Genomic DNA, 19,111 nt, shown 5'->3' on the forward strand with positions numbered 1-19,111 from the left:
AGAGGGAGGTGGATGGCAAGCCCAAAATGGAGGCTGAGTCGCTGTTGGTGCAGTTGATGAGGAGCGCGAGAGACAACAGGGAGAAGGGGGAAGGAGTGACCTCCCCTTCCTTCCTTCCTTCCTTCCTTCCTTCCTTCCTTCCTTCCTTCTCGCTGGTGCTCCTCCTCATCTGCCAGCAGCTGGTCTAGCATGGTGCAGATTCACTGAATCGCCATTGGTTCTAGTATGATGAGAGTGGGGAGTTTATGCTCTCTATAAACTTTCCGAACTCATGAACTTGTCTAATCATTTTACGAAGCCATCCAGCCTAGTGTCCATCATTGCACAACTTCCCCTGTTGCATCACACATTTTTTTGATGCTGCGTTAAAGTTAAATTCCCATGGGTGGGATACGAACGTACATAGGCTTTGTCTGGAGAGGCACGCGATGCGGCACTTGGCTAGATCAAGAATTCCTTTTTAATTGCCAAAATAGAACAGAATGTTGGGGTGTAATAACTGAAAGAAGAAACGGGTTGGTTTGAAGCCCTTTGCTACGCAAGGTAAGCAGGACTGCTCCCGCCTGTCTATGACAGCTGTCTGGGCAGTCGGCAAAGCACAGCGCTGCCAAGCCAGGCATTAAAAGACACCCATTGTTCCCAGGCCATCACTGCGAAAGAAACCGATGTTATCAACAACAGGTTGCTTTCATCCTCTGAGCTGGCAAGCGCATGCCTTCCCCCTGATGCTCCAGAGCAGCTGTTTCTTTTCAGCAAATGTTGTGGATAAAAATATGAGCCTTGTGTTCCTCGTGCACTGTGCCTGGGACTTGCAATTTGGGTGAGAAATTCTTCACACCCCTGGGTGAAATTGGCACAGTGAGGAGTACCTGTGGTTTACCTCCTGTTTTGCTGTGGAAGCTCTGGAATTCGCCACGCTCCCACCCCAGCCATACCATGCCCTGGCTCTAGGAGCAACGCTGGTCCGCAAAACAGGGCTACATCTGATCTTTTTGACATCCAGAGTGTGTTCCCAGTTCCCACCTCTCCAGGAAACAGTGCTGGGGAGGGGTTAAGAGTAGTTGTGGACAACTGTAAGTCATGATTGCTCAGATAGACTGCTCTTGCCCAGCAGTTGCTGTGCAATAAACCTGCACTTTGCTGCTGCCTTGTGTTTACATGGGGATGCGGGTGGCGCTGTGGGTAAAACCTCAGTGCCTAGGACTTGCCGATCGTATGGTCGGCGGTTCGAATCCCCGCGGCGGGGTGAGCTCCCGTCCTTCAGTCCCAGCTCCTGCCCACCTAGCAGTTCGAAAGCACCCTAAGTGCAAGTAGATAAATAGGTACCACTTTATAGCAGGAAGGTAACGGCGTTTCCGTGTGCTGTGCTGGTGTTGGCTCGCCAGAGCAGCTTCGTCACGCTAGCCACGTGACCTGGAAGTGTCTTCGGACAGCGCTGGCTCCCGGCCTCTTAAGCGAGATGAGCACGCAACCCCAGAGTCGGACACGACTGGCCTGTACGGGCAGGGGTACCTTTACCTTTACCTTTGTGTTTACATGTGTGCAGTGTTTGCCTTCCCCAGTAACATTGATTGCTTGATGTGCTTTACTGTCACAGGAACGCTGAAGAGCTACAACAGTATCTCACCTTGCCTGGCCTGTTGACTTCTCTGAGCCTTGGGAACCTGATCAATTTCTTCCATGCCAAAAAGAAAATATTGCCCAGTTTAACATTAGTTTAACAGGTACAATATATTGCATTCCTGTCCAGGTTGCACCAATCAGACTGCTGCATTCTGAATCCTATTGTTCTAGGACCAATCAGACTGCTGCATTTTGGATCCTATTCAACTCAGCACATAACATGGGAGTTGTAGTCCTAGAACATCCAGACGGCATCACATTAACTACTGATGCTCAACACAGCAGTCACAGGGTGTGAACAAAAGGGACGAGGTCTTCAGCGGTTCTCCCCACTTTGTATGACTCACAGGTAACTTCGTAATCTGAGAGGAAAGCATCAAGCTCTCCAAAAACCCCAGGAATAAACTAGACGTGATGGTGCAGTCACATGTATTTTATATATGCACCTGTCCTATAAGCACATAAAATAGGGGTGGCCAGTTCTGCTGTTTACATGAATAGGATCATATGGGGGAGTGAAGTGAAACCTGCCTCCCCCGGGACTTTGCTGTCCCCTGTTGCATTAAGCAACTTCCTCCCAACCCCACTCTATCGTAGCATCATGAGACAGGCTTAAAGCAGCAGAGCGTGTCAAGGTACTGTGGGTGTGGATGACTACTCTGCAATGTCTACTCTGGTAAATAAGTGTCAGACCTTGGCCGAAACCAGAGATGTTTCATTGCTGGGATCTAGTTCTAGCCCAGGCAGAGCAGGGCTCCCAAATCTGGAAGTTCTTGACGGATGTTGCTTGAGGATGGGGTGGGGACGAGGTTCTGGAAGAGGCAGGTTGGGACTGAATGGAGCCAAGACACAAGATAGGCTGGTGGGTAGGTTCCAGATCAACGCAAGGGAACCCAGTGTGTGTGGCTACTCAAGCAGACAAATTGTTCTGAGCAAAGAGCCAAGTCTAGAACAACAGCTACCTAGAGCCAGCCAGGCCGCTATTGGTTCCTCAGATCACCTGGCTCAGCTGAGATTTTAGGCCACTAAACACTCTTTGTTTTGGTGGTGCGACACAGGGAAGATGTTCAGGCCAGTAATTGCTTCACCTTGGGCTGTCCTCTTCACCTTTTCGTTTCCCTCTTCCCACAGTGGGACTCTTACTTCCTGCACATGGATGTCTTATTCCTGCTCTTACGTTCCGTTGTGGTTTCACTGCGGTCATGCTGTTTACTCTATGGATTAGAGCAGGCACGACTAGAGTGTCCGGATCAGAGTAGGGATAGGGGAGAAATTTGGTTCTGCCTCCATTCCTGCAAACCTACCTAATTCCCACTTCCCAAAACAATTCACAGACTGAAACACAGCTTTCCTTTGAAATTTTGAAGTTTTCCAACCCAAAACAACAATTTGTTCAAATGATTCTGTGACTTGAAATCAGAGACTCTGCATGTTCTATTGCTACCCAAGAGGAACATTTTAATAAAACCTTTTTTTTAAAAATGTGCACATTGTGCATGTGTTAGTGACATTCATTATATTAAGGGAAATGGCAAACACATTAATTGGGATAAACTTGCAGTAAAATGCTGGTAAATGTTCATGAACTTAAGACCAGGGGGAAATGAGAAAGAAAGAAAACCTGACCCTGGCAACTTCATCATTCCCAGGTCAGAATAAAGCAGGATTTACAGTGGGGCAATCACATTTGGTGATATGGCTACCATATGCACAACCAGATCAGTTTAAAGGGGGAATAAAGCTGATAGATGAATAAGAGGAGCGAGATAATGGCTAAGGGGTGAGTGATTTTGCAGAAGATTTATCTGTCAAACATGAATGACATTGTGGTCTTGTCAAATGCTAGCTTTCACCTGCAGGTGGGGCTTGGCAGGTGCATCCTTCCTCTTTGAAACACAGGAGGAGTAGAGAAATGACATTGTGGGGCAAACATTTTGCTTAGAAACAGAAAGCACAGGAAATTGTTAGCACTCACTGCCTTACACTGCCTTCCGTCCCAAGTAAGTGTCTGTAGCACTATGTCAGTGGGAGAGAACCTCACATGACCCCTCCCAGGTCTTCTGTCCGGCCCTCGGCCCTCTCCCCAACCCCCTCTCTGCAGGCTATATTCGCCACCATCCCTGCTCCACACCCTCGCCATAAGGGCTTTGCCTTTGGCCTGGCTGGAATGTGAGCGTGCCTCTTGCTTGCCTGGGCGGAGGAAGGATGAGAGTGTGTGATTAAACCTCTGGCTTTTGCATGGCTTGAATGTAGCATGTTGTTGTTGTTTAGTCATTTAGTTGTGTCCGACTCTTCGTGACCCCATGGACCAGAGCACGCCAGGCACATCTGTCTTCCACTGCCTCCTGCAGTTTGGTCAAACTCATGTTAGTAGCTTTGAGAACACTGTCCAACCATCTCGTCCTCTGTCATCCCCTTCTCCTAGTGCCCTCCATCTTTCACAACATCAGAGTCTTTTCCAGGGAGTCTTCTCTTCTCATGAGGTGGCCAAAGTATTGGAGTCTCAGTTTCAGGATCTGTCCTTCCAGTGAGCACTCAGGGCTGATTTCCTTCAGAATGGATAGGTTTGATCTTCTTGCAGTCCATGGGACTCTCAAGAGTCTCCTCCAGCACCATAATTCAAAAGCATCAATTCTTTGGCGATCAGCCTTCTTTATGGTCCAGCTCTCACTTCCATACATTGCTACTGGGAAAACCATAGCTTTAACTATACGGACCTTTGTTGGCAAGGTGATGTCTCTGCTTTGCATACCCTCCAACATTTCTCCGACAAAAATAGGGACGTCCCATTCCATAATGATAATTTCACTATTTATACCCCACACATCTTACTGGGTTGCCCCAGCCACTCTGGGCAGCTTCCAACATATATAAAAACATAATAAAACATTAAACATTTTTTAAAAAAACCTTCCCTATACATTGCCTTCAGACAGCTCGGGGGTCAGATGACTCCATACCCTCCAACCTTTCTTCAGTGAAAATAGGGATGTCCTAAGGAAAAGTGGGACATTCTGGGATCAAATTAGAAACCGGGACAGCTTCTCTAAATCAGGGATGTCCCTGAAAATAGGGAAAATAGGGGCACTTGGAGGGTTTGATGTAGCCTACTGTCCAAAGGTAAGAGTCGTGTCCATTGCTCCAGCGTCTGGCCCAAGCAACAGCTGACATGTAGCTCCCAGAAAGTTCCATAAAAGGGAATGTATGGAAGCCCCATACAAGAGCCTTTAGGCTGAAAAGGGTCTTCCATCCCCTGCCCAATGGAGTGAGAATTCCTGTTTCCTGTTAAGTCATACCTGTTTTGTTCAGATAGTGTGGAACTGTTTGTACTTTGGCTTATTTCAGCACTTTCTGCATTGCACAGAAGACTACATCTGGAAGTTAGCGCTCCTTGATAGCAGTTGCCCAACTGTGCATGCTGTTACTCGGCTCTTGCATCCTGCATGTGGTGCATTCGCTTTATCTTGTTTCCAACAGCTTGTTTCTCTTTCCTGGGAGCCTGATCCACACAAAAAACCCTATAATATCAGTGCTGTAGTTGGCAGCAGCTAGGAAAGGCATCCTACCAATATCCAGTGCTTCTCCTGCTGTCATGCCATCAGTGGTTTTGAGTTGATACTGTCTGCACAGAGGTTCCCAGGGGTGAGAGAGAATGAAGAAACACAGAGGTGGAGGAACCGACTGAGGCATCGCATTACACTGCATCCCATGGTTTATCGCTTGCACAAGCGGCCAAAGGGTTCTGCGGCAAAAGAGCTCTTACTACAGTCTTGTTTGCAGATAGTAGGTGTGGTGAGATTCAGGAAGTCCCAGTTGCTCACCCTCTTCTTGGGCACATTGTAGGTTCAATTGTGAAAATGTGATATGCTTTAAGAGCACTTGTTGCAAAGATAAATTGAAACGTTAGGTCCAGGATAGGGAATTGAAGGGTCTTTCCAGATTTGGCCTACATATTTTCACATGGCTGGGAACTACAAATGGCATGACAGATAAAACTGGCATGAAAGATAAAACATTTAGCTAGAGCTCTTATCCCTGACATCTAATTTTCTGTGTGCAGGGAATATGTAGGTAGGTCTACTTTGTGGTGGCTCCCTGCCTCTGGAATGACATCCCCCCTAAGGCATGGTCTTGTTGTTTTTTAAAGTAACTTCTTCTTGGGTTTTCATAAATAAGGATCATAGGAAGTATAAATGATACAAATAAATAGACAAAGTCTTCTCATGTCAAAAATAGAGCAATAAATTTGCAGTAATATCTACAACATGTGGCCTGTTATTAGTGGTTGATGTGTAAGTTCCTGGTTCATGAATTGGTTTAAACAGAAGCAAAGGGGAAACAGAACAGAACAGATAACATTCAACTTTGCGTAGCTAAATGCCTAGTCAGGAGCCCCTAGCAAGGAATGTTGAGCACAAACAAGGAATGTTGAGCACAAACATTATTAACCTCTCCTAAGCAACTGGAGATGCTCCTCTTTAACCAGACCTTGGGGGTGGGGGCTGAGATTTTTAAGCCATTCTTAGATGCTTATTTATCGCCTGCTTCTATATGTTGCTGATTCAATGTATTTTATTAACGTGATATTTTATAGCACTGTTATTTTTGTTGTATAGGCAACGGCCATTTTGTGCGGGGTTGTATTCCTGAGCCCAATGCGCATCGGCAGAGCATGCATAAACCCACCCTGCCCCATCCTGTTACACCCCCATCCTGCCAATTTCGCAGTGGCGGCGATGCACGGTGGCACACATTTTGGACAAGTGTAAAAAGGTTGTTGCCTGTATAATGTTTCCATGCCATGTCTTCTCACATTTGGACCATACGGTGAAGGGCGGACTGCAAATAAGACAAATAAAATAACATACGCTTTCGTGTGAATAGTTATTTCATCATATGAGCCCTTGCCCATAGTCTTGATCATTGCCTTATGCCTAGTCTCTTTCTGGGGCTGGGTGTTCATCAGTATGCGGATGATACCCAGCTCTACCTCTCTTTCAAATCAGAACCAGTGAAGGCGGTGAAGGTCCTGTGTGAGTGTCTGGAGGCAGTTGGAGGATGGATGGCAGCTAACAGATTGAGGCTGAATCCTGACAAGACAGAAGTACTGTTTTTGGGGGACAGGGGGCGGGCGGGTGTGGAGGACTCCCTGGTCCTGAATGGGGTAACTGTGCCCCTGAAGGACCAGGTGCACAGCCTGGGAGTCATTTTGGACTCACAGCTGTCCATGGAGGTCAATTCTGTGTCCAGGGCAGCTGTTTACCAGCTCCATCTGGTAGGCAGGCTGAGACCCTACCTGCCCGCGGACTGCCTTGTGAGGGTGGTGCATGCTCTGGTTATCTCTCGCTTGGACTACTGGAATGCGCTCTACGTGGGGCTACCTTTGAAGGTGACCCGGAAACTGCAGTTAATCCAGAATGCGGCAGCTAAACTGGTGACTGGGAGCAGCCGCTGAGACCACATAACACCAGTCTTGAAAGACCTACATTGGCTCCCAGTAAGTTTCCGAGCACAATTCAAAGTGTTGGTGCTGACCTTTAAAGCCCTAAACAGCCTCGGTCCAGTATATCTGAAGGAGCGTCTCCACCCCCATCGTTCTACCCAGACCCTGAGGTCCAGCGCTGAGGGCCTTCTGGCGGTTCCCTCACTGCGAGAAGCCAAGTTACAGGGAACCAGGCAAAGGGCCTTCTTGGTAGTGGTGCCCTCCCTGTGGAACGCCCCCCCCCCACCAGATGTCAAAGAGAACAACAACTACTAGACTTTTAGAAGACATCCCTGTTTGGGGAAGCTTTTAATGTTTGATGTATTACGTTATTATAATATTTTGTTGGAAGCCGCCCAGAGTGGCTGGGGAAGCCCAGCCAGATGGGCGGGGTATAAACATTAAATTATTATTATTATTTTATTATTTCCAGAACACCTTGGCAAAAGCGTTGTACGACAACAAAGCAGAGTGTCCAGATGAGCTCGCCTTCCGCCGGGGAGACATCCTGACGGTTCTTGATCAGAATCTCCTCGGGAGCGAGGGTTGGTGGAAATGTTCGCTTCATGGAAAGCAAGGCATGGCACCTGCAAATCGCCTCCAGCTCCTGACCACTTTACAGGCTCCTCCCTCCATCCAGCCTGGCTCCCCAGGACCGCCAACCATGCCATGGACTGTCTACCAGGTTCCTTCTGGGCGTAGGCCTCCTGTACCACTACCCGTCTATGAAAAAATGGACGGCTGGATTATGCCTCCTCGTCCTCCTTCCTCTGCTCCTTACCCGCTGACGCCGGAAGTTTACCAAGTGCCAGCGATGGCGGCTATACTGCTCAGTGAAAAGACCCAAAGTTCATCGGACCAGGTAAAAAGGCAAGCAAACCCTAAAAGAGGAAAGTGGGGAGCAAACAGGCACTGATGGTGACCCACAATATAATGTGGTGTTTTGTTTTGTCTCACCCACCTTCTCTCTGCCTACCCCTCCCCTTAAACACACACATTCTGAAGTTTTTTATTAAGTTTTCCAAAATTCCACACATACATTTCAATACATAATAAAAGCTTTCCCCCCCTGACTTCCCACCCCCTTTTCCATAGTGTTTCTGTTTCTCTCCCTCTGTTGCATCCTGTCTTCTATCTCTTAAAGCTTGGCAAAACTACTGTAATCTTTAATCCCTCCTGTTGCTCGTAGTTCAAACCCTGCCCGCATGTTCATCGTATAATATCACACACATATTTCTTTTTCTTTCATGTAAGTTGTGTAGTCCACTGTAGACCATTTGCTGATTTTCAGTAGACCATCTCCTGCCTGCTGCTGGTAGAGGCGCTCTTGCAAAGAATGAACCCAGGAAGTTGCCTTATACTGAGTCAGACCATTGGTCCATCTAGATTGCTATTAACTGCACTGACATTGGGATTTTAGGGAGGGTTCTCTCCCAGCTCCACCTGGAGACGCCAGGGATTGAAGCTTGGATTAAAGGTAAAGGACCTCTGACCATTAGGTCCAGTCATGGCCGACTCTGGGGTTGCGACGCTCATCTCGCTTTATTGGCCGAGGGTGCCGGCGTACAGCTTCCGGGTCATGTGGCCAGCATGACTAAGCCACTTCTGGCGAACCAGAGCAGCGCACGGAAACACCCTTTACCTTACCACCGGAGTGGTACCTATTTATCTACTTGCACTTTGCCGTGCTTTCGAACTGCTAGGTTGGCAGGAGCAGGGACCGAGCAACGGGAGCTCACCCCGTCACGGGGATTCGAACCGCTGACCTTCTGATCGACAAGTCCTAGGCTCTGTGGTTTTACCCACAGCGCCAGCTTGGATTATGTGCATGCAAAACAGATGTTCTACTACTGGGCTACGGCCCTTCTCCTGGCCTAGGTGGACATAGGTACAATTTAACTAGGGCAGGGATATATGGAGGTGTTAATGGGACTCTGTTCTGGCAAGGGACAGGCCGTGGCTCAGTGGCACAGCATCTGCTTTGTATGCTGAAGTTTCCAAGTTCAATCCCTGGCATCTCCAGATAGGACGGAGAGAAATCCCCACCTAAAGCCCAAGGTGGAACAGCAATGGTGAACAAAGGGCCGAATTCAGTCATCTGTCTGGCCCTTGGGCTCTCCCCAGACCACACCTCCTCCTCAGCTAAACCCCTTCTCCACAGGCAACACTCCTTTGGCTTTTGCCTGACTAGAATGTATCTTTGAACTCTGGTAATGCTTCTTGCCTTCCTGGTTGGGGAACACAGAGGGATGTGTGGTTAAATTTACATACATTGCTCCACCCACTGCTATGGGTGGCCCTGCCCACCTCCGACATGTGGCCCCTGGAAGGTTTCCTAGAAGAGTTCCCCAATCCCGGTGTAGATGGTACTAAGACAGATGGACCAATGTTCTCTGATTGTGCATGAAAGTGTTTCCTATGTAGTTGTTGTCATAAGTCCAGGTTTCGGTCATTGTCTTCTGAAGGGAAAAGCAGAAGGACTCTGGGGATGGTTGGTGGTGAGATTACCAGGCTACAGAAGTAACTCCTCCATTAACCTGAACATGACATTTGATGACATGTCAAGGCTTCTCTCACACCCTGAAAGGCCTCCTGAGTACCTCAGAAATTCTGGAAGAATAGCTGGAAGTCCTTAGGTTCAGGCCCCCTCTACACTATACAGTGGTAGCTCAGGTTACATACGCTTCAGGTTACATACGCTTCAGGTTACAGACTCCGCTAACCCAGAAATAGTGCTTTAGGTTAAGAACTTTGCTTCAGGATGAGAACAGAAATTGTGCTCCAGCGGCGCGGCAGCAGCAGGAGGCCCCATTAGCTAAAGTGGTGCTTCAGGTTAAGAACAGTTTCAGGTTAAGTACGGACCTCTGGAACGAATTAAGTACTTAACCCGAGGTACCACTGTACATTGAAAGCAGTATTGTACCACCTTAAGAAGTCATGGCTCCCCCCCGCCCAAGAAATCTGGAAATTGCTAGAGTTGTTAGGAGACCCCCTATTCCTGCCAGAGAGCTACACCCCCCCTCAAAATATAAATATGAATCATCATCATTATTATTAACATTTATCAGTTGCTTTATAAAGTGAAACGCAACACATAAAAACAATTTAAAACCAAGAAATAAAATAAAACCATGAACAATGCAAAATGCATAAAACACTCATTCAGCAACGTATTGCTAAAGACAAGTCCTACCTTTCCAGGCACATTTCCCTGGAAAGAGCATTACAGAGGAGTGTTATAGAGAAAAGGCAGGTTCTCTGCATCCCCCTCAGGTAGGGCACACAGAAAAGGGTCTCTGGTGAAGACTGCAGGGTCCAGACTGGTTCATATGGGGAGAGGTAGTCCTTGAGGCATTGCGGCCTTGAGTTGTATAAGGCTTTCATGGTCAAAACACAGCACTTTGAATTGCACCTGGAAACTAATTGGTAGTTAACCAAGATGTATTGCTGCTTGCCACTTCATAAGTATATGCCTCCTTTGGCCCACTGACACCTCAACTTTCCCAGAGGTATTTGGCTGACCCCAACTGGAGACACACTGGCAAAGTAGATGCAACTTAGCCTGATAGAGTTTAGCGGTTCTTCATCTTCCTAAACGGCTTTAAATGCTGAAAAAGAGCAAATAACTGAAACTGTCTCACCCAACCCTTTATTGAGTTCTTTGAAACAGGTAGCTAAAAAATCCCACAATCTTGAGCACTGGAAGTTCTCTGGGATTACATCATACCCTGCATCACAGTTGTCTCTACAAAGGACAAATGTGCCACAGCAATTCAACACAACACACACCAGCGCACGTGCGTACACACACACTTAAAGAACGTGGAGGGTGAATGGCCCCAGCTGGGTGCAGGAATAGAAACAGGGTAGTCCAAATTGCAGGGAGACAGCTGGCGGGTGATCAGCTGTTCCCCGAGCAGCCGGCCAAAACCTTTGCCATTCTGCTTGAGACTCTTAATACAGAATCTGTCTGAGCAAGACTCACTTGTGTACGCCCCAATCTTTAAGCTTCTATAGTGGAAATCTCCACTATTCCAGCAACACTTTCCCTAAAAACAGGAGTCAATTCACACATGACAGTGAGGGTATAGCCTTCTGCATGAGTGTACTAAATGACTGAAGAAGGAGCCTCAACATACACTATAATCACAGTGCTGCTGCCATCCATAGGTTGTGTTAAGTTGTGGGTGAACATATCTGATGACACAGCGATTCTTCAAACAGCTCTTGTTTATTCACAGGCCAGAACAGAACTGAACTGAAGGGTTCAGCCAGCCTGCTTATATAGCGCTCCACTACAACGCAACACTAACCACTTTCTGTAACTATCCAATCACTGAACGTCACTTTCAATCCCTTATTTGCATATGCGGACCTGAGTGAAAACTATCTACAGTATCCCCCTGCTGGCCCAGGGTGAGAACTTCACTACATAACACCTCGAGTTGAAAGGAGCATGTAGGTAGGCACTCGGTGTGATCATGACCCCCCCCCCAGTTGTATAGATCCTCCTTTCCCACATGTCCCATTCAAAGGACATCGAGGGGAGGGCTGGTGCAATGGGGCAGAGCCAGTGGGGTGCAGTCCCACCCCTTCCACATTCTTAAGTTTGCATGTAGAAGCACACACACTGCCACAACACCCTTGATATCCATGTCCAAGAATGCTAGATTAGGCAGGATTGCTGATCATTTTTCAGGTCCAGAAGATTCAAAGTTATTGGGTTGGTTTTTGAATCATGAATCTAACCATTGGATTCTCTCCCCGCACCCCCGGATGCAGCTATAGAGGAAAATATACTGACTGTGGGTTGTACCCAGTGGTAGCTCTGAACTAGTGGAAAGGCTTCCATCAGTACAGGGCAAGGCAACCCATTCTCACCAGTCCTCCCTGACAATTGCAGCTCTCTGTGCACTAATCCTTGGAGGAGATGGGGGGGCACAGGGGGCTGCACATGGTGGGAAGAATCGGTGAAAATCCGGTGCCCAGCACTATTGAATACAGCCCGCTATTCTAACCAGTTGCTCAGGATATTGTAAACTGGCTCCTGATAGCTGGGTGCTGGCCTTTCCTTTTAAAAATGCAGTTTGAAATGTGGTCGATTGCTCACATTTAGTTTTTCGCCGGTTGCCCGTAACTTATGGTTCTCCTCCACCAACCTCTTGCACCCTTTGGCTGTCTATCACAACATTTCCATCTCAGGGGTGGAGCTTGCTTTGCCCCTGAAGATTTGATTAATACTTTCCTAGGAAGTCTTTGGTAACCTTCTGAGCAGCTGAAAACCTGCCTTTTAGAGGTGACCTGCCCATGGAGTGTTGCCAGTGGCCCTGGGAAGGGACCTCCCTTCCGTTTCACAGCCTTTCTGATCTTTTTCGTGTTGTAATACTTCTAACCTCGCCTGGAAACTTCCTGGGGTGACACACTTGGTGTTCCAGTGTTGCAATCTGTTTACAAAATTGGGCGGTGTGGGGAGGGTATGAACTGCTTCAGAATAGGTAGACGCACTGCGTTTACAAGGCAGATTTCCTTGCCGCTAGCAACTCAGAAGTTTGAGTGGTTTTTCTCTGGAATGGTCGTACTTTCCAACATCTCTCTGACGAAACACATGCCAGGGTCTTGCTTGTCAGCACCTTCAAGGGAGTGGTGTAGCATCTGCTTTCCATGCAGAAGGTTCCAGGTTCAATCCCTGGCATCTCCAGGTAAGGCTAGAAATATCCGCTTTCTGAAACCCTGGAAAGCTGCTGCCAGACTCCATCAATACTGAGCTAGATGGATTCATGATCTGACTCAATGTAAGGCAGCTGCCTATGTTCCTGTCTGTGTCTATTCTTGCCAGAGCTGGCTCCAGGTTTGAGGGCGAAGCGCTCTCTGGGCCTTCACCTGCATTGGTGGGCTCACCTGGTGAGCTTACCTGGTGGCAGCAGATGCAGCAGTGCTCTGATCAGACTCTTTTGAACTAGAGCATAAAGGAAACAGGGCAGTCTCTTTTATTTGGTTCTTATTTTAATAGCACTTTAGTGTGAAGTGTTTTAATAGAATTATAATGGTTCACGGTCACAACATCTCGGCAGTGTGGCCGCTAACATTGATATGTTTCTGATGTAAAACTCTGGGTGAGAGAAAAGCTTTCCCAAAAGACACACAGTACATTACAGTGGTACCTTGTGCTACGGACCATTCAGGCTACAGATGCTTCAGGTTACAGACTCTGCTAACCCAGAAATAGTACCTCAGGTTAAGAACTTTGCTTCAGGATGAGAACAGAAATTGCGCAATGGCAGCGGGAGGCCCCATTAGCTAAAGTGGTGCTTCAGGTTAAGAATAGTTTCAGGTTAAGAACGGACCTCCGGAACGAATTAAGTTCTTAACCCGAAGTACCACTATATTACCATTCTATTCCAACTGATCAGATTTTTCTATAGGAGTAAACGTGGCGGCTGAGTGGGGATCTTAGAGGGACTGGGCTTACCTCGCCTGTCCTCCCCTCTAGGGTTTATAGCACTAAGTTTCTCCTGTCTTTCCAGCCATCTGTTTGGAGAAAATAGCAGGACCTCTCCTGACTTCTTTTTACTAGATTTTAGTCTTGGATGCCTTATGTACTACCCCCTCTAATAAGCACCTTGGTGACACAGATCATTGTTTACTAATCAGTGATTTTATTTTATTATATTATATTAAAGAAACCCGCCAGACAAAAATGGCCAACATGGGAAATCATTGCTCAAAGGACAATCTCATTCCGCGGACACCTCTGTGGCCAGGAGTGCCTTTTTACCAGCTTCATAGTCCATGCATTAGTAATCTCAGGACTAGAGTACTGCAATGAGCTTTAGTCAAGGCTGGCCTTGGACGTAGTCTGGAACCTCCAGCAAGTGCAGAATACAGCAGCTAGACTGCTGATGGGGCAGGTGGCTGGCAGCATGCGACGCTTCTGCTCAAACACACGCACTGGCTGCTCACATGCTCCTGGGCCAGCTCAAAAATAGACTGACAATAGCTACTGATCTTTATAAAATGTTCACAGATCCTGTAACCTCTTTTCAATTTCTTCATCGTTTTCTTCCCAGCACCTCTACACTCTTCCCAGAGCAACCTGGGCATCATCAATGGAGAGGAAAAGTGATATATATGACGTCCCATCGCCGCAGCATCATGTATTCACACAGGTGAGGCCCTTTGCCTTGATTGATATGGCTATCAGGTAACAACAGGCAGTCAGTTAAAAATCATTGCCAGCTATCCTTCTAAAAAAAACACAACTGGGGGAGAATGTTTCACGGCCCAGTAGTGTGTGGAGATCTACCAGCTGAAGACCAAGGAGCTAGTTAGTGCCTGTGACAACACAGGGGTCACATAACATGCTCTCCTTTCCCTGCCTTATTTTCAGACAAGCTTTTCTTTTAAAGTTGAATTCTGTTTGTAGAGGCTGAGCATTCCTTGCTATGCCACCGCATTGAGTAGATCCATATTTTAATTCAGATCTCTGGAAATACGTTTATTAAGCCGCTCTGCCATCTAGTGCTCATTCTTTTTCAGTGTGCCATTATAATGCAATCAGATTTTTTTTGACAGTACAGAAATGACCAGGAGCCATGCAGATCCCTCTAACTAACAGTTCACTCTAACAGTGAAATTCCTGCCTAGCCGCTCACTGGGGTTTTATATCTTTGCATATTTGTCTTTGCAGTCAAAAGTGCTAGTGTTGTTGTTGGCAACCTTCTGTTTCGGGAGACAATAGAGGAGTAAGCCTTGGCAGGTGAAGTCAAACTGTTGGAAGGTTGTTGCGCCTGCTGTGGCTGTAGAGACCGATATGGGACAGACATGTTTTGTTGAAGCTGGGGCAGATGAAGGTGTCCATTTGTGCTGCTGCAGATGCACCATGGCATTTCTTCACTCTGCGCAACTCCCAGTAGTCATTCCTCCTCTGGTATCTCCTATGGATACATGACCTGACTGCCTGTCTCCAGGCACTGCAGTGGTCTGCAAGGGATTCCCACATGGAAGGGTTGATGTTGACAGCCTTCATGTCACATTTGCAGACACTAATTTTAAAAAAATTAAACACTGAAATGTTAGTGCTAGTCTGGGCTATGCACAATCTAGATTGTGGAGGTCAGTGACAGGGAAGCAGGAATAGCCAATGGCACTTAAGGTATACCAAACAGAAGGCCAAACTCCTGCTATTCATACCAGGCTTGGCCAATTGAGAGTCTCGCTACTACTTTCCAATAGCGGGGGCCTATTCTTTTCTGACTGTGAGACATAAACAAAACACTTGGCTAGATCTCAGCCCCTACTTCCTAGGAGTCCCTGATAGGTTGGCACCAGGACTGACAGCATGCTTAGCATGGTTTTTGCTGATGTGCCTTTTTCTACGCCATAGCCCATGTCCCACTGTCTGACACAACAGCAGCACTCCTCATGAGGCAGGTACCATTTTAACATCCCACAATGTTCCAGTGCAATGTATGGAAATGTTAAAGTGATGCCAGGGCAGGCATCAGTTCTGGGCCCTCCGCAGAAGACTGATGCTTCAGTATGGTAATGCCAGGCCTGATCCCTGACATTAAAACCTCTTCCAAATATTACACAGTTGCATTCACAGAGTTACAGAAAATGGCATAAGGACTACTCCTGTTCTTTTTTCCTCTACCTCTTTTAGTTTGGGGAGACTTAGGGAGACTCGTAACGACCAAATCCAAAGAACTTCTGTGCATGCATTGAAAGAAATGTATACAATGATTCCTCCAGCACTGTTGGTAAAGCATACAGATTAATTTCTTTTTAACCATTTAACTAGGGTCTTGCCACACCACCCTCTTCCAGAAAGGGCTCCAAACTATTCCCCTCCAAAGAATGCTACCTGGGAACAGCACAGCAGCTTTACGATACCCCGCTGAGCCCAGAAAAGCCACGAACTCACACACTGCAAGAGACTTCCTTAGAAAATGTAAGTACAGCATGAGAAAATACTTTGTTGTGTGGATCACGAAGCTTTGTCGTTCTCTGTCAGTCATGCTGCTCTTATCATGGGGACCTGGTTGTGGATGGGCTGAACTGGCGTGTGACTTCTACAAAACCCGGGTCCTTCAGGTCAGTTGCTGGAGGTTGAAGGGAGAACAAGAGGTTGGCTACTACCTCCAATGTCGGCTTCCAGGTACAGGCAGCTGCAGATCTAAGGAGGCACTGGATGGAGCCTCTCCCCTGTTGGTGGCCATCTTGGGCTTCCTTGGTGCCAAGCTGCTGCCAGCAACTCCTAGCCGGTTGCCCAGGAATGTACAAAGACAAGGAACGTATCTTACTATCTGCTTTTTATTCAGTATTTACAGAGACAGGCTATAGAACCAAGTCTCTTGGATCATGGCGTTGTCCCGAGTGAATCTCCACCCTCCGCTCCCCCACTTCCTCATTCGTCAATCTCATCATCTCTCCTACTGGTGCTGCTACGTGTCCTATGTCTTTGAGCTATTTTCTCTCCTACTTTCAAGGCTCGCCAGGTTCTGGGAGGGCTATGTCTGCAACTCTTTCTATAGACATTGTGTCTGTCAGCTGCCACCCCGCTGGTGCTTCTTCCTTCTCTTCCTCCTCTCCCACTATTCCCCAAAATCCCCCTCATCTGCCTCTGAGCTGCGACCTCTGTTGTAAATCTAAACTGTCTTCCTCTTGGTCTTCCCCAGAAGGGTCAAGCTGGGGAGGCAGTCTCCATCATTCCTCCTCTGCCCAGTACTCAGAAGCAGTACTCTAAACAATGCTACAAGCAGCATCGGGAGGGGGGGGTCTGAGCCTAGCACATTTTTTTAGTTTTTGTTACTTCATTTGGTTTAAAAATTGCTAGCATGGGATTCTGTTTTTTCTCTTTTGTACACTGCTTTGAGTTTGCAGAAGTGGAATAGAATTGCAATTGTAATAGCATGCATTTTGCTGTTTTCCAGGTGTATGTCATTCCCACACCACTTTCAAGACAACGTGACGTTATAGAAAGAGGGCCTCAAGGAAAGCATCCGGGTCCTTACAATACTTTGCCAAACCTTCGGAAATCAGAATGGATCTATGATATACCTGTGTCACCTGAAAAAGCAGGGTTAAACTCAGCTCTTCAGAATCGTTCGCCAAATATACATGCGTTTTATGATATACCACCAACGAGGCTCGATTCTGGTACGCAGAAAATCCTGCCAACAAATAATGAAGTCAAACTGGTAACTTCAGAAGTATATGATGTTCCACCTGTACAAAGGAAACTAACTCTTCCAGAAATTCCCCTGTATGACATACCATCCACACATGAAGTCTTAGTGCAGCGTCAGAATGGTAACTATGATGTTCCTTTGGGTGCTCTGTCCTCCATGATTGAAAAGGAGAGCCATCAACAGACTGTCTATGATATACCAAGAGGAAAGCCTGTCGTTTTGTCTCAAAAGAAAGAAAACATACAGAGTCCTAATTCTGGAGACCACACATATGTTTTCCCTCTACCACATTACACAGATAGCAAACGAGACCAAGACCGTTTGTCTGTTTCCAGTGTGGACAGCAGAACCAGCACCATATCAACATGGTCAAGCTCTTCTACTGAGTCCTGTTCATCTGCAGCATCCTCATCTGCCCCTTCTTCATCATCAGAAGAACCCGCTAAAGAAGCAACAATGGAACTTGAGTTTGCCATAGAAACACTGACTAAGCTCCAGCATAGCGTGTCCAGTTCAATTGCAAGTCTCATGATCTTTGTGAGCAGCAGATGGAGGTACCGAGAACACCTGGAGGGAAACCTTGAGGAAATCCACCGAGCGGTTGACCACATAAGGGTCTCGTTGGGAGAATTCTTGGACTTTGCTAGAGCCATTGAAGGAAACTCTGCTCGATCCTCGGACAGTAAACTTCATGCAAGAATTAAAAAGCAACTGAATATCCTCATGGACTCATTTCAGATGCTGGTGGAAACGAGAGAGGCCTTGAATAACTGCAAATGGTCACTCGATGTTCTAGTCATTGAGAAGCCTCAGAACAACCCTGACGATCTGGATCGGTTTGTTATGATTGCTCGCACCATTCCAGATGACATCAAAAGATTTGCATCTATCATCATAGCTAATGGGAAGCTACTTTTCAGAAAGAACTGCAAAGAGAAAGAAGGCAAGGAATGGAGAGTTGGTGCAGAGCATGAAATAATTAAGCCCAGAGCTGAACAGCGGGTAGATTCTCTTTTAAGACATATTTTAGATAAGCCAAAAGAAAATAGTCCATGTCTGGAGAAAGCAAAAGCTGACATCACTGAAGTTTGTGATTATAGTCAGCAACAGGTCAGTAGGGCTTTGATATACATGCACAATATCATGCCTTTCATTCTAGATTAATTAAACTAGAATACCTACCACTCCATTCAAAAATTAATATGCCTTTCAGTCCAAGATTATTGAGGCAGCTAACATACAACAAAAGACCATACTGAAAATCACAAAAATAGAATAAACAGAAAGGGTAAAATACTAGAAGAAATGTAGTGACAATGGAAGCTAGGTGGAACAAAAAATGTCTATGTGTCTTTTGTTGTTGTTTAGTCGTTTAGTTGTGTCCGACTCTTCATGACCCCATGGACCAGAGCACTTCTGTCTTCCACTGCCTCCCGCAGTTTAGTCAAACTCATGCTGGTAGCTTCGAGAACACTGTCCAACCATCTCGTCCTCTGTCGTCCCCTTCTCCTTGTGCCCTCCATCTTTCCCAACATCAGGGTCTTTTCCAGGGAGTCTTCTCTTCTCATGAGGTGGCCAAAGTATTGGAGTCTCAGCTTCAGGATCTGTCCTTCCAGTGAGCACTCAGGGCTGATTTCCTTCAGAATGGAGAGGTTTGATCTTCTTGCAGTCCATGGGACTCTCAAGAGTCTCCTCCAGCACCATAATTCAAAAGCATCAATTCTTCGGTGATCAGCCTTCTTTATGGTCCAGCTCTCACTATGTGTCTTTACCCATAGCTAAGAGGCTGATCATCTTACTTGCATGCAGAAGGTAC

The 19,111-nt window shown here is 46.8% G+C and overlaps 1 protein-coding gene across 3 annotated transcripts in view; it reads left to right on the top strand.

The window, feature by feature from the left end:
• CASS4 (Cas scaffold protein family member 4) overlaps positions 1-19,111 on the top strand; it is a 36,538-nt gene that overhangs the window by 14,031 nt on the left and 3,396 nt on the right. The window contains exons 3-6 of one of the 3 annotated variants that reach the window (XM_083618538.1): positions 7,539-7,967; positions 14,173-14,271; positions 15,906-16,055; positions 17,038-18,297. In XM_083618538.1, the coding sequence (XP_083474664.1) occupies positions 7,539-7,967; positions 14,173-14,271; positions 15,906-16,055; positions 17,038-18,297 (1,938 nt within the window). Of the gene's footprint in view, positions 1-7,538; positions 7,968-12,588; positions 12,805-14,172; positions 14,272-15,905; positions 16,056-17,037; positions 18,406-19,111 lie in introns of those variants that run through there. The other 2 variants (XM_083618537.1, XM_083618539.1) reach the window with 2 other exon arrangements.

The sequence above is a fragment of the Podarcis filfolensis genome (assembly GCF_964270895.1).
Source record: "Podarcis filfolensis genome assembly, chromosome: 6".
Taxonomy (NCBI): domain Eukaryota; kingdom Metazoa; phylum Chordata; class Lepidosauria; order Squamata; family Lacertidae; genus Podarcis; species Podarcis filfolensis.